This window comes from Epargyreus clarus, unplaced genomic scaffold (assembly GCF_041222505.1).
Source record: "Epargyreus clarus isolate Ecla_fem2 unplaced genomic scaffold, WU_Ecla_fem_2.2 ptg000005l, whole genome shotgun sequence".
Taxonomy (NCBI): Eukaryota; Metazoa; Arthropoda; class Insecta; order Lepidoptera; family Hesperiidae; genus Epargyreus; species Epargyreus clarus.
The window spans coordinates 16,129,031-16,145,732 of record NW_027332213.1 but is presented as its reverse complement, the minus strand read 5'-3'; the positions used below and the strand labels follow the sequence as shown (position 1 = coordinate 16,145,732).

The window sequence follows — 16,702 nt, the reverse complement described above, 5'->3', positions numbered from 1 at the left end:
CTTACCAAGTTTTGAATTGTAACCCCAGTTTTTTGCTGTGCTGATGTAAATGATATGGTAATGCGTCCTTCGTGTGCCTGAATGTTCAGCGATGACTTTCCAAGGAGATGGTTTATTTCGGCCGGTGTTATGCAGTCTCGTGTGAATTGAGCAATCCATACTAAGGGGGCTGTCGTTTTCTTTGGTGCCCTCGGGGGATCCGTCATTGCCATCTTCTGGTTGTTCGGTGTTGTCGGTGTTGTAACTGACGAGCGGTCCAACATTTTGTTTGTTCCGGTGCCGTTCACGTATCCCGCCGCTGCCGCTGGGCCCGGTGGGCCCGTTCGAAGCATATGTAATTTCCTCTTCCTCGTTGTCGTCGTCTGGTAGTCCTTCGTCGTCGATGGGGGTGTAATAGGGCCTTCGTCCGTTGTCCATTCTTGCGAGTATTCCGAATTCATTTCTTCCTTCGTCATTTGTGTGTTCTGTTCTATTTCTTCGTCTTGGACTTCTATCGTCGTCGCTTCTACTTCTGGATCGTTCTCGTCGTCTTGATGTTCGTGGCGTTGATGATGATCTAGGTGGTTCCACTGGTGCGGCGGTGATAAGAGTCCTTCGTCTTCCATGTTGTTGTTGTTGTAACGATAGTTCTTCACTATTTAAATGTGCGACTACGTTGATGCTCGTTATGATGTGGTACGCTATTTCGCCCATTGTGTGCGCCTTGTCCTTGCGCGCCGGCCCTTTTATACGCCTCCTGTCAAGGCTATCCCTTCCCCTTTTCTGTAACGGCTTTTTAGTCTTTTCACTGTCCCGAAATAGGTTAGGTAGGTGTGTAGGTAGGTACTGCCTATGTGTGCGTTCGTGTGAGCGCGTATCGTCGTGTAGTAGGGTGTAGTGGTACCCAACCTAACCCAACCAACCTAACCTAACTTAGGTCGCTCTCGTGTAACTAACCTAACCTAATCCAACCCTTACTTTAGTTTCACAGTACGTTGCGTCCCAGCGACATGTATACATGTCCGAGACGAAAAGTACTACTTCGTTGTTCGTCCTTCTCCCTCGGGCGCCAGCGACGTCGGACTGTCCGCCCACACGGTGTAGTCGTTTAAGTACTTTAACTAGTACACCGTGTACTATAGTAACTCGTAATCGTTCAAGTCTAGACTTTAACTAATACGAGTTACCCACTCATCGCGCCCGCAGGGCGCAGTGCGGGGCGGCCCCAGGGGCTTAACGCGTTACTCTTTTTGGTTTTAATTACCTAACCTAACCTAACCTAACCTAACCGAACCATATAAGGACCAACCAACCAACCAACCAACCAACCAACCAACCAACCAACCAACCAACCAACCAACCAACCAACCAACCAACCAACCAACCAACCAACCAACCAACCAACCAACCAACCAACCAACCAACCAACCAACCAACCAACCAACCAACCAACCAACCAACCAACCAACCAACCAACCAACCAACCAACCAACCAACCAACCAACCAACCAACCAACCAACCAACCAACCAACCAACCAACCAACCAACCAACCAACCAACCAACCAACCAACCAACCAACCAACCAACCAACCAACCAACCAACCAACCAACCAACCAACCAACCAACCAACCAACCAACCAACCAACCAACCAACCAACCAACCAACCAACCAACCAACCAACCAACCAACCAACCAACCAACCAACCAACCAACCAACCAACCAACCAACCAACCAACCAACCAACCAACCAACCAACCAACCAACCAACCAACCAACCAACCAACCAACCAACCAACCAACCAACCAACCAACCAACCAACCAACCAACCAACCAACCAACCAACCAACCAACCAACCAACCAACCAACCAACCAACCAACCAACCAACCAACCAACCAACCAACCAACCAACCAACCAACCAACCAACCAACCAACCAACCAACCAACCAACCAACCAACCAACCAACCAACCAACCAACCAACCAACCAACCAACCAACCAACCAACCAACCAACCAACCAACCAACCAACCAACCAACCAACCAACCAACCAACCAACCAACCAACCAACCAACCAACCAACCAACCAACCAACCAACCAACCAACCAACCAACCAACCAACCAACCAACCAACCAACCAACCAACCAACCAACCAACCAACCAACCAACCAACCAACCAACCAACCAACCAACCAACCAACCAACCAACCAACCAACCAACCAACCAACCAACCAACCAACCAACCAACCAACCAACCAACCAACCAACCAACCAACCAACCAACCAACCAACCAACCAACCAACCAACCAACCAACCAACCAACCAACCAACCAACCAACCAACCAACCAACCAACCAACCAACCAACCAACCAACCAACCAACCAACCAACCAACCAACCAACCAACCAACCAACCAACCAACCAACCAACCAACCAACCAACCAACCAACCAACCAACCAACCAACCAACCAACCAACCAACCAACCAACCAACCAACCAACCAACCAACCAACCAACCAACCAACCAACCAACCAACCAACCAACCAACCAACCAACCAACCAACCAACCAACCAACCAACCAACCAACCAACCAACCAACCAACCAACCAACCAACCAACCAACCAACCAACCAACCAACCAACCAACCAACCAACCAACCAACCAACCAACCAACCAACCAACCAACCAACCAACCAACCAACCAACCAACCAACCAACCAACCAACCAACCAACCAACCAACCAACCAACCAACCAACCAACCAACCAACCAACCAACCAACCAACCAACCAACCAACCAACCAACCAACCAACCAACCAACCAACCAACCAACCAACCAACCAACCAACCAACCAACCAACCAACCAACCAACCAACCAACCAACCAACCAACCAACCAACCAACCAACCAACCAACCAACCAACCAACCAACCAACCAACCAACCAACCAACCAACCAACCAACCAACCAACCAACCAACCAACCAACCAACCAACCAACCAACCAACCAACCAACCAACCAACCAACCAACCAACCAACCAACCAACCAACCAACCAACCAACCAACCAACCAACCAACCAACCAACCAACCAACCAACCAACCAACCAACCAACCAACCAACCAACCAACCAACCAACCAACCAACCAACCAACCAACCAACCAACCAACCAACCAACCAACCAACCAACCAACCAACCAACCAACCAACCAACCAACCAACCAACCAACCAACCAACCAACCAACCAACCAACCAACCAACCAACCAACCAACCAACCAACCAACCAACCAACCAACCAACCAACCAACCAACCAACCAACCAACCAACCAACCAACCAACCAACCAACCAACCAACCAACCAACCAACCAACCAACCAACCAACCAACCAACCAACCAACCAACCAACCAACCAACCAACCAACCAACCAACCAACCAACCAACCAACCAACCAACCAACCAACCAACCAACCAACCAACCAACCAACCAACCAACCAACCAACCAACCAACCAACCAACCAACCAACCAACCAACCAACCAACCAACCAACCAACCAACCAACCAACCAACCAACCAACCAACCAACCAACCAACCAACCAACCAACCAACCAACCAACCAACCAACCAACCAACCAACCAACCAACCAACCAACCAACCAACCAACCAACCAACCAACCAACCAACCAACCAACCAACCAACCAACCAACCAACCAACCAACCAACCAACCAACCAACCAACCAACCAACCAACCAACCAACCAACCAACCAACCAACCAACCAACCAACCAACCAACCAACCAACCAACCAACCAACCAACCAACCAACCAACCAACCAACCAACCAACCAACCAACCAACCAACCAACCAACCAACCAACCAACCAACCAACCAACCAACCAACCAACCAACCAACCAACCAACCAACCAACCAACCAACCAACCAACCAACCAACCAACCAACCAACCAACCAACCAACCAACCAACCAACCAACCAACCAACCAACCAACCAACCAACCAACCAACCAACCAACCAACCAACCAACCAACCAACCAACCAACCAACCAACCAACCAACCAACCAACCAACCAACCAACCAACCAACCAACCAACCAACCAACCAACCAACCAACCAACCAACCAACCAACCAACCAACCAACCAACCAACCAACCAACCAACCAACCAACCAACCAACCAACCAACCAACCAACCAACCAACCAACCAACCAACCAACCAACCAACCAACCAACCAACCAACCAACCAACCAACCAACCAACCAACCAACCAACCAACCAACCAACCAACCAACCAACCAACCAACCAACCAACCAACCAACCAACCAACCAACCAACCAACCAACCAACCAACCAACCAACCAACCAACCAACCAACCAACCAACCAACCAACCAACCAACCAACCAACCAACCAACCAACCAACCAACCAACCAACCAACCAACCAACCAACCAACCAACCAACCAACCAACCAACCAACCAACCAACCAACCAACCAACCAACCAACCAACCAACCAACCAACCAACCAACCAACCAACCAACCAACCAACCAACCAACCAACCAACCAACCAACCAACCAACCAACCAACCAACCAACCAACCAACCAACCAACCAACCAACCAACCAACCAACCAACCAACCAACCAACCAACCAACCAACCAACCAACCAACCAACCAACCAACCAACCAACCAACCAACCAACCAACCAACCAACCAACCAACCAACCAACCAACCAACCAACCAACCAACCAACCAACCAACCAACCAACCAACCAACCAACCAACCAACCAACCAACCAACCAACCAACCAACCAACCAACCAACCAACCAACCAACCAACCAACCAACCAACCAACCAACCAACCAACCAACCAACCAACCAACCAACCAACCAACCAACCAACCAACCAACCAACCAACCAACCAACCAACCAACCAACCAACCAACCAACCAACCAACCAACCAACCAACCAACCAACCAACCAACCAACCAACCAACCAACCAACCAACCAACCAACCAACCAACCAACCAACCAACCAACCAACCAACCAACCAACCAACCAACCAACCAACCAACCAACCAACCAACCAACCAACCAACCAACCAACCAACCAACCAACCAACCAACCAACCAACCAACCAACCAACCAACCAACCAACCAACCAACCAACCAACCAACCAACCAACCAACCAACCAACCAACCAACCAACCAACCAACCAACCAACCAACCAACCAACCAACCAACCAACCAACCAACCAACCAACCAACCAACCAACCAACCAACCAACCAACCAACCAACCAACCAACCAACCAACCAACCAACCAACCAACCAACCAACCAACCAACCAACCAACCAACCAACCAACCAACCAACCAACCAACCAACCAACCAACCAACCAACCAACCAACCAACCAACCAACCAACCAACCAACCAACCAACCAACCAACCAACCAACCAACCAACCAACCAACCAACCAACCAACCAACCAACCAACCAACCAACCAACCAACCAACCAACCAACCAACCAACCAACCAACCAACCAACCAACCAACCAACCAACCAACCAACCAACCAACCAACCAACCAACCAACCAACCAACCAACCAACCAACCAACCAACCAACCAACCAACCAACCAACCAACCAACCAACCAACCAACCAACCAACCAACCAACCAACCAACCAACCAACCAACCAACCAACCAACCAACCAACCAACCAACCAACCAACCAACCAACCAACCAACCAACCAACCAACCAACCAACCAACCAACCAACCAACCAACCAACCAACCAACCAACCAACCAACCAACCAACCAACCAACCAACCAACCAACCAACCAACCAACCAACCAACCAACCAACCAACCAACCAACCAACCAACCAACCAACCAACCAACCAACCAACCAACCAACCAACCAACCAACCAACCAACCAACCAACCAACCAACCAACCAACCAACCAACCAACCAACCAACCAACCAACCAACCAACCAACCAACCAACCAACCAACCAACCAACCAACCAACCAACCAACCAACCAACCAACCAACCAACCAACCAACCAACCAACCAACCAACCAACCAACCAACCAACCAACCAACCAACCAACCAACCAACCAACCAACCAACCAACCAACCAACCAACCAACCAACCAACCAACCAACCAACCAACCAACCAACCAACCAACCAACCAACCAACCAACCAACCAACCAACCAACCAACCAACCAACCAACCAACCAACCAACCAACCAACCAACCAACCAACCAACCAACCAACCAACCAACCAACCAACCAACCAACCAACCAACCAACCAACCAACCAACCAACCAACCAACCAACCAACCAACCAACCAACCAACCAACCAACCAACCAACCAACCAACCAACCAACCAACCAACCAACCAACCAACCAACCAACCAACCAACCAACCAACCAACCAACCAACCAACCAACCAACCAACCAACCAACCAACCAACCAACCAACCAACCAACCAACCAACCAACCAACCAACCAACCAACCAACCAACCAACCAACCAACCAACCAACCAACCAACCAACCAACCAACCAACCAACCAACCAACCAACCAACCAACCAACCAACCAACCAACCAACCAACCAACCAACCAACCAACCAACCAACCAACCAACCAACCAACCAACCAACCAACCAACCAACCAACCAACCAACCAACCAACCAACCAACCAACCAACCAACCAACCAACCAACCAACCAACCAACCAACCAACCAACCAACCAACCAACCAACCAACCAACCAACCAACCAACCAACCAACCAACCAACCAACCAACCAACCAACCAACCAACCAACCAACCAACCAACCAACCAACCAACCAACCAACCAACCAACCAACCAACCAACCAACCAACCAACCAACCAACCAACCAACCAACCAACCAACCAACCAACCAACCAACCAACCAACCAACCAACCAACCAACCAACCAACCAACCAACCAACCAACCAACCAACCAACCAACCAACCAACCAACCAACCAACCAACCAACCAACCAACCAACCAACCAACCAACCAACCAACCAACCAACCAACCAACCAACCAACCAACCAACCAACCAACCAACCAACCAACCAACCAACCAACCAACCAACCAACCAACCAACCAACCAACCAACCAACCAACCAACCAACCAACCAACCAACCAACCAACCAACCAACCAACCAACCAACCAACCAACCAACCAACCAACCAACCAACCAACCAACCAACCAACCAACCAACCAACCAACCAACCAACCAACCAACCAACCAACCAACCAACCAACCAACCAACCAACCAACCAACCAACCAACCAACCAACCAACCAACCAACCAACCAACCAACCAACCAACCAACCAACCAACCAACCAACCAACCAACCAACCAACCAACCAACCAACCAACCAACCAACCAACCAACCAACCAACCAACCAACCAACCAACCAACCAACCAACCAACCAACCAACCAACCAACCAACCAACCAACCAACCAACCAACCAACCAACCAACCAACCAACCAACCAACCAACCAACCAACCAACCAACCAACCAACCAACCAACCAACCAACCAACCAACCAACCAACCAACCAACCAACCAACCAACCAACCAACCAACCAACCAACCAACCAACCAACCAACCAACCAACCAACCAACCAACCAACCAACCAACCAACCAACCAACCAACCAACCAACCAACCAACCAACCAACCAACCAACCAACCAACCAACCAACCAACCAACCAACCAACCAACCAACCAACCAACCAACCAACCAACCAACCAACCAACCAACCAACCAACCAACCAACCAACCAACCAACCAACCAACCAACCAACCAACCAACCAACCAACCAACCAACCAACCAACCAACCAACCAACCAACCAACCAACCAACCAACCAACCAACCAACCAACCAACCAACCAACCAACCAACCAACCAACCAACCAACCAACCAACCAACCAACCAACCAACCAACCAACCAACCAACCAACCAACCAACCAACCAACCAACCAACCAACCAACCAACCAACCAACCAACCAACCAACCAACCAACCAACCAACCAACCAACCAACCAACCAACCAACCAACCAACCAACCAACCAACCAACCAACCAACCAACCAACCAACCAACCAACCAACCAACCAACCAACCAACCAACCAACCAACCAACCAACCAACCAACCAACCAACCAACCAACCAACCAACCAACCAACCAACCAACCAACCAACCAACCAACCAACCAACCAACCAACCAACCAACCAACCAACCAACCAACCAACCAACCAACCAACCAACCAACCAACCAACCAACCAACCAACCAACCAACCAACCAACCAACCAACCAACCAACCAACCAACCAACCAACCAACCAACCAACCAACCAACCAACCAACCAACCAACCAACCAACCAACCAACCAACCAACCAACCAACCAACCAACCAACCAACCAACCAACCAACCAACCAACCAACCAACCAACCAACCAACCAACCAACCAACCAACCAACCAACCAACCAACCAACCAACCAACCAACCAACCAACCAACCAACCAACCAACCAACCAACCAACCAACCAACCAACCAACCAACCAACCAACCAACCAACCAACCAACCAACCAACCAACCAACCAACCAACCAACCAACCAACCAACCAACCAACCAACCAACCAACCAACCAACCAACCAACCAACCAACCAACCAACCAACCAACCAACCAACCAACCAACCAACCAACCAACCAACCAACCAACCAACCAACCAACCAACCAACCAACCAACCAACCAACCAACCAACCAACCAACCAACCAACCAACCAACCAACCAACCAACCAACCAACCAACCAACCAACCAACCAACCAACCAACCAACCAACCAACCAACCAACCAACCAACCAACCAACCAACCAACCAACCAACCAACCAACCAACCAACCAACCAACCAACCAACCAACCAACCAACCAACCAACCAACCAACCAACCAACCAACCAACCAACCAACCAACCAACCAACCAACCAACCAACCAACCAACCAACCAACCAACCAACCAACCAACCAACCAACCAACCAACCAACCAACCAACCAACCAACCAACCAACCAACCAACCAACCAACCAACCAACCAACCAACCAACCAACCAACCAACCAACCAACCAACCAACCAACCAACCAACCAACCAACCAACCAACCAACCAACCAACCAACCAACCAACCAACCAACCAACCAACCAACCAACCAACCAACCAACCAACCAACCAACCAACCAACCAACCAACCAACCAACCAACCAACCAACCAACCAACCAACCAACCAACCTTTGAGGTTATAACCTCAAAATCAAACATATCCGACGATAGATTGATGGTCGGTTTTAACTGATAGTAGGTACATATAATGTACTTCGATTAACATATATCCATTTACTTTTAAAGGTTGTAGGTAAAAAAACCGAAAATAATCCTAAAAACCTAAAATAATGAATTCCGGGTATAAAATTCCGCCATTTTAATTTTTAAGAACAACAATCAACATTTCGTCTTATTTTATCTTAAATGGAATCCCCTGTTCAAAGAAACTATTCTGATCGAAAAATGATGTTAAAAAAATTAAAAAATAATTTTAATATTACTTTCATTTTGACGCATGAGAAAAATCAGTACCAAGAATGGGCATTCTCCTTTAAAAAAAACACTGAGTAAGTCTTATCATTATTTATTACATTACAAAATCAATTATGAAAACTATCATATTAACATAAAACATCAAACCGATTGTGGTCAAATAACTCAGGGCTTCCATAGCTTAAGAAGGCCGTCTTCACTGTACGTAGCTAAGAGGTTTTGATGAGGGTGATGCGTCATGCCTATTACAGCTTTTTCGTGTATCTGAAAAAGAAGATAGATGCATCTAATTAGCGTCGGATTGCACAGTCGTAAACTTGGATTCCATCACTACACCAACATATCGTGGTTCCTAACGTCTGGGTAACGGCACAGCACTCACGTTGATGGTGCGCTCGAGCTTGCCGCTGGCGGCGCAGAAGGCGTACAGCACGAGGTCCTCGCCCGCGCAGTACACGAGGCGGCCGCGCGCGCCCAGCGCCGCGCACACCAGCGCGCCGCCCTCCTGCTCGCGCCGCCCGCTCGAGAACGAGCGCACGATCTGCCCCTGCATGTTCATGATCACCACCGTGTTGGTGCGGTTGCACACCACGAAGTGCTCGGGGTTCTTGGGCGTCAGCAGCAGCGAGTTGACGGGCGGCTCGCCGGAGCCGAGCGGCTTCAGCGTGGCCGTGCACTCGCCCGTGCGCACCGCCCACACCTTCACCGAGCCGTCCGACGAGGCGCTCAGCACGCTGTGCCCGTCCGGCGTGAACACCGCCTCGTTCACGAAAGACGTGTGCCCGCGAAACTCCTTCAGGATCTTGCCGGATTTCAATCCGTGAATCCTGCGAACGTACAGACACTCATTATGTACCAGATTCGGCGATGACCTTCATTTCCGTTAGATACGACGTGCCCAGTAGCAGTGCCGTACCTGATGGTGCGGTCGAAGGAAGCAGAGAGGATCTGCGTGTTGTCGCGCGTGAACTGCAGGCACGTGACGCCCTTGGCGTGCGCGCGCTCCAGCCGCCGCTGCACCTGCCCCGTCGACACCTTCCACACCTGCGCACCGTGCGCGCGCTCCAGCCGCCGCTGCACCTGCCCCGTCGACACCTTCCACACCTGCGCACCATAAATCATTTGTAGGACGATATTCATTCACGTCGTACCATGGACAGCATAAAGAATCGTACCTTAATTTTCCCGTCGTTGGAGCCGGCGGCGAGCGTGTCGCTGTCGCGACCGAAAGCGAGGCTGAGCACGGCCTCCTCCATGCTCATGTACTCCTCGTGCGCCTGATAGCGTAAATCCTTGCGAATCTTGCCCGTCGTGAAATTCCATACTTCCACTAACCCATCAACCGACCCCGTCACGAGATACTGCCCGTCCGGAGAAAACCTATAGGAAAAGGAATAAATTCAAATAATGAACAGAGTTATGGAAACATTACACATTTATAGCTAATAGTTCCTCACCGAGCACATTCCACGTGAGATTTTTGACCGAATTTTATAATCTTTGAGAGCTGTGTGGGGCATTGATCGTCTTCCTCGTCTCTGATCGCAGCCTTACCGCGGAACAAATCAATCGTTGTTCCTGAAATTATTTCCAATGGATTAAAAAATATAAAGTTTACAGTTTAAATTAGTTTTTGATTGCAAAAGTATGAATTAAGAAATCTGCATGTTAATATAATATTATTCACAATATTATCCAAAGAGATGAAATGCAGACGGGTAAAAGGGGCTATACCCATAGCCCCCACAATTAGAGAGCAAGGTAAAAATGGGAGTAGCAAATATGGCAATAGAAGAAATATGTGTCTTCAAAACACCTTATACCACGGAACCATGTACATCGTACAGAAGAAGCGGGGCACATTAGAACTACATCCACGATTTGCGACCAAAAGCATAGTAGTCAGGTGGGACTGGAGGTCAGTCACAACGTTACCGGGAGGCAGCAGGCCCTGGTGCTGTTGCCACTTGAGCGCCTGGCCCAGCAGCGCCAGCAGGCGCGAGGACGGCACCACGGACACCTCGCCGGCCAGCGCCGCCGCCAGCGCCGCGCGCCGCCACTCCTTGCCGCCGCCGCCGCCGCCGCCCGCCGCCGCGCCCGCCGCCGCCGCGCCGCGCGGCCCGCCGTACGCCTCGCGCGGGTCGAAATACGACCGGGTCAACAAGTTCTCTAAACAAACCACCAACTAATTAGGAACCATTCCATCTCCGGGAGACTAATAAGGCATAGAGGACTGTACGGTCCACCCGTCTGTGAGAATAGCGTTTAGTAATAGTTGCCTAGTGCTTAATGTGAACATAAAACATATCTTACTCATTTTTCTACCCTAAGCGATACAAGTAAATAGAAAGAGAAAAAAAGCAAGAAAGTAATGCGGAAAGAGTACCCAAGTGCATGTAGCGCTCGGTCTCCTGCTGCTTCATGAGCAGACAGGGCTGCGTCTGGCGCAGCAGCGTGCGCGCAGCGCCCAGCTCGCGCAGCTCCAGCAGCTCCAGCACCACCTGACCACAGTTGCACATGTTCAATTCATAAATAACAATTAGCGTTCAATATAATAATATCCTGAAATTATATAGTATAATGTTACAATAGTAATTCTACAATGCAATAATGTTACAATAGTAAGTAATAATCAATCTTTTTATATTCTACACTAGTTTCTGCCCGCGGCTTCGCCCGGGTTTAAAAGAAAATAATATAACATATTAACATACATAAAACTGTAAATTCATACCTTCAACTTTGCTAAAGATCATCACTTGATCAAATGCATAGTTTACGATTTAATCCTTACTAATATCGATTAAAATAATTGATGTTTTGGGTCCAAAAGATTGATTCTCCGATTAATTGATATTAGATCGCCATCCCTAGTTCCCGTGGGATTTCCGGGATAAAAACTATCCTATGTCCTTTCTCAGGTCTCAGACTACCTTTGTACAAAATTTCATTAAAATCAGTTCAGTGGTTTGGGCGTGAAGAAAAGACAACCAGACAGACAGACAGACAGAGTTACTTTCGGATTTATAATATTAGTAAGGATTATTATGTATTCTTTTTATATTCTACATTATTAGGTAGAATATAAAAATATTGTATATTTTTCTTTGAACAACTCACGGCTTGTTCTGTTATTATTATCACAATGAATATAATGAACACACCTGCTCATACAAATCCATCAGCTTCCTATCGGGCAGTTTGAGAGAAGCTGTGGCCTTCAGCACCGTGTCCCAGTGGCCATTGTTGATGTCTGCACAGAACCCGTCCACACTGTCTACCGTGTTCAGAGACACCCCCGTCTCCTCCTACATTTCGTAATTAAGTATTATAATCTTTAGCTCAATGAATCCTTGTGATACTTACATATACAATACTTTACACATGTTGACAATTTACCTGTAGAGTCTGTAATGTTTTGGTGAGATTGGACTCCTTTAGATACTGCTGTATCAGGCGGATGACACTGCAAACAAAAGCCAGTATTAATGTTTGAATCCCGCCCTCGTATGGCGTCTGCGCCGCGCGCGCCGGCTCCCCGCCGCGACTGACGAGCAAGTCACTCTGTTTGGCGGCAAATGGTACGCCAATACAACCGTATTTTTATTGAAACAGTTACGAGTGTATATGGTGTAGTTATTGAAAAACTTACTCCGCTGATTCTATCTCAATAGACATTTGTATGGATTGGGTATTTAAAACTTGGCTATCAGTTGAACGCTTTTATAAATAACGAACGATAATAGCGATTTAGGAAAATGACTCTTTCACTAATAACCGTGATACACGTGTTTATATATATAATAATATTAATCGTTTTGGTTAATATTTCCCTTTAATTAACAATATATAATTACACTACACTACGAAAACTATGCAAAACTCGAGGCATTGATTCTAGCCTAATCAAAATTAAAATTATAAACATGTCAATGTCATCTATAATCTCAGGTTTGACATTTATGTCATACATTTTTCTATAAGGGCAATAATTCCTTCTATAATACATGGATACAAGATGTCAAAGATACACAATCTCAGATTCATTATTGAAGGGTTATCATTGAAAATTGCGCAAAGATTATATGATAGTTTGAGTGAGTTTAATTTTTATTGCACCATATTTTTTATTGCATCGTGTAGGGTCAGTATTGCGCAATATTTTTACTCTAATCAAATCATTTTGAAATAAAAAATAGGTTCTTTACAGAGCACTTTTTGAATATCAATACATCTACGACTACTTTACAAGGTGTTTCGTTATGAAGACAACTATTCTCAATCAATACTTGGCGATTCCATTAGCGCGGGTGCAACATTTAGACGCATTTGTCGCAAGTGTCATAATTATGAAATAAAAATCATTTTTAATTAAATGATTCTTGGAAGGACTACACTTTACTTTATTTATGTTTTATTTGCTTGTAAGCATTTAAATCAAATATTTGAAATTTTGAATGGTCAGGAGAGAGATACAAAAACACAAAATTCTGTTGTGTAATATTTATTACAATATGACTCCACATTTCGTAGATCAGTTAATCAATCCAATTTAAAAAAGTAAAAAAATATGCAATTGGCTACTTGACACTTTTTGGGAAACTGTTTTAATGAATTCATATACGTATTATATATGCCTTTCATTGATCATTTTTTCGAAAAAAGGGCTATTTATTAATAAAAAACATATTTTTATTACGGTAAAAGGAACGTTACGCCAAAACATGCAGTCAAGTGTCATTTCGTAGCGTGACGTCATCACATTGAAAATATAGAAATAAACTTCGACGCTACACATACTTTAGGGGAAATCTTGGGAATTATTTAACTTTTATTAGTACAATTGCAAGAATGTCAAATTACAAGGCGTGTGCAGTGACGATGTGTACAAGTACGATCGCTAAATATCCTAACAAATTTGCTTATACAAGTTCCTAAACCCAAATCTCATAAACGTTAAAGAACTTGCTGATTCTTATATGTTTAAATCCTCTGTTTGCAAGCAATGACATTTTATACTATTTATGTAAGAGAAGTATTATTGAGAAAAAGGAATAAATTTAGTAAGTCTCGAGTGATTCATCAATTCCAAATCATTGGAACTGGACGTAATCAGAACAAAACAGCAAGTGGAAGTATTCATATATTTAATATAATATATAGATGTCTATGATAAGAATAGAATTATAAGATGTCTATGAGAATTCTATTTTAAGGGCCCATTCTGTAATTAATAGGACACAATTAAAATATTTCATGACTGTGCTATTATTGCTTGTGCATGTGCACTGATTAACTTACAGGACTGTATAATTAAAAATACATGATTTGCTAATATTAGTCTTTTATTTGTTTATTTGGTTTATATGGTTCTATTGAGTACACACAGTAGAACTTTTGTATATATTTATCATCATATGTTACAGTTACAATAATTACTACAGATCACCTCAAAGCATTCTGAAGCTGTTATTTCCTTCGTTTATATTGAAGCTCTTGCTAAGCTGAATTTGTGTGCTGCTTGCGTTAATGCTTTTCTTAATTCCTAAAATTATTTTCTGTAACAACTGAATATATTTTTTATCACTGTCATTTTCATAATTAAATCTGTAGTCCAATAACAGCAACTGTATGGTAGTTTTCCTTCCTTCATCTTTTTGGGTAGTTTATGCAAGTAAAGAACTACTGTTTATACACTTCTTCTATAACTCCACATTAAAAATGCTACTGCATGTTTGCAGCATCCTTGGGAGGCAGGACAGTAATCCCATTTCATAATACTTTGTTTTTCATATACAGTCATGGACACTGAGCATGACTTTTGATGTACCTTGTATTCAGGACAACTTTTATTTTTCATGAAATACAAACTTGCCTGCCTCTTAAACTGCACATACCCTATAGCGTCGTTACTATACGAGTGTCGCGAAGATCTGAAAATATAAATATAACCAATAAATAACCTTAGAGCAGTTCACATAAGAATATAAGTATAGTTTTAAAAGCTTGATAATCACTTAAAGACAAACTTTCTTCTATCGGAAATCGGTTAAGAAATGTTTTAACTGTCCGAAATGATTAAATGTAAATATAAAGAATATTTTACTTACGTTGTTTATTTGTGATTTCCATAGGTTATTTCATGGAAGTTTTTGTATTCATTTTTATTTATTGCATTGTATATCTTCTTTAAGCAGATTCACGCTATCAGCTTTAATATACTGTGGATTCATTTCGGTTCACAACATAAATTCAACCAACTCTAACAGCAAACGATATCATTTTTATTTGTCTTGTTTATTATGCATGTGGTGACGTCACCTGACATTTAAGGCAGCACTGTCGCCGTTTTTGGATTTAAAATCCACAGATAAAAAATCAAAAAATTCTTTTAAAAAATTAAAATACTTAGAACGTATTAAAAATTAAACTAAATACTGCATAATTTATGTTTACTTATAAGCTATCATATTGGATATATTTCATATTTTATTGTTATAACTGTCAAGTACCCAATTGCGGGTGCAACATTAAATTATCGCGGGTACAACGCGTCTAATTTGTGGGGTTATAAACATCAATAAAACTTATACAGGAATAAAATACGAGGCCAAACATTGTTTATCATTAACAATAGTATTCCTCTTCATCATTTTGGTTGAACTATATTCTTTGTTTTTTTTTAAATACGTCAAATTTTCTCGGAAAACTATAGGAACTCATTTTTTCCATCAATACTTTCCTCTGGCGCATTAGAATTTTCAATAATATCCTCAAATTGTACACCTTCTATGTTATTTATGATTTTAGTGATGTGTTTCTCATCATCGTCTTCAAGAATTCTACGTTTATCTCTTCATCTTCGTCTATTTCACTTAGACACTCCTCGCCATAGCGATATTGGGTATTTTTCTACCAGATTTGCTGAGCAGTTGTACAA

General features: G+C 45.1%; 1 protein-coding gene and 1 long non-coding RNA gene across 2 annotated transcripts; both read right to left on the bottom strand.

Moving 5' to 3' along the window:
- Positions 1-9,837: 9,837 nt before the first annotated feature.
- Positions 9,838-13,724, bottom strand: Smu1 (Smu1 spliceosomal factor). The gene is made up of 10 exons (XM_073073380.1): positions 13,415-13,724; positions 13,162-13,228; positions 12,927-13,070; positions 12,149-12,263; positions 11,698-11,931; positions 11,220-11,340; positions 10,938-11,142; positions 10,679-10,806; positions 10,145-10,589; positions 9,838-10,026 (listed from the first exon to the last, which is right to left on the bottom strand). The coding sequence occupies exons 1-10, from the start codon at positions 13,438-13,440 to the stop codon at positions 9,928-9,930; spliced, it is 1,584 nt and encodes a 527-aa protein (XP_072929481.1). The 5' UTR covers positions 13,441-13,724; the 3' UTR covers positions 9,838-9,927.
- A 1,365-nt stretch (positions 13,725-15,089) lies between these two features.
- On the bottom strand, positions 15,090-16,091 carry LOC140742435 (uncharacterized). Its single transcript, XR_012102278.1, has 2 exons — positions 15,873-16,091; positions 15,090-15,695 (listed from the first exon to the last, which is right to left on the bottom strand). It is a non-coding gene; the product is annotated as an uncharacterized LOC140742435 (long non-coding RNA).
- Between the last annotated feature and the right edge of the window lie 611 nt (positions 16,092-16,702).

Excerpts from the sequence above, each read along its gene's own strand:
- Smu1 (XM_073073380.1), bottom strand. The coding sequence starts at position 13,440 with ATGTCTATTGAGATAGAATCAGCGGA. Across the intron at positions 12,264-12,926 it reads TGATGGATTTGTATGAGCAG|GTGGTGCTGGAGCTGCTGGA; the intron begins GTGTGTTCATTA and ends AACTGTGGTCAG. Across the intron at positions 10,807-10,937 it reads CCAACGACGGGAAAATTAAG|GTGTGGAAGGTGTCGACGGG; the intron begins GTACGATTCTTT and ends CACGGTGCGCAG.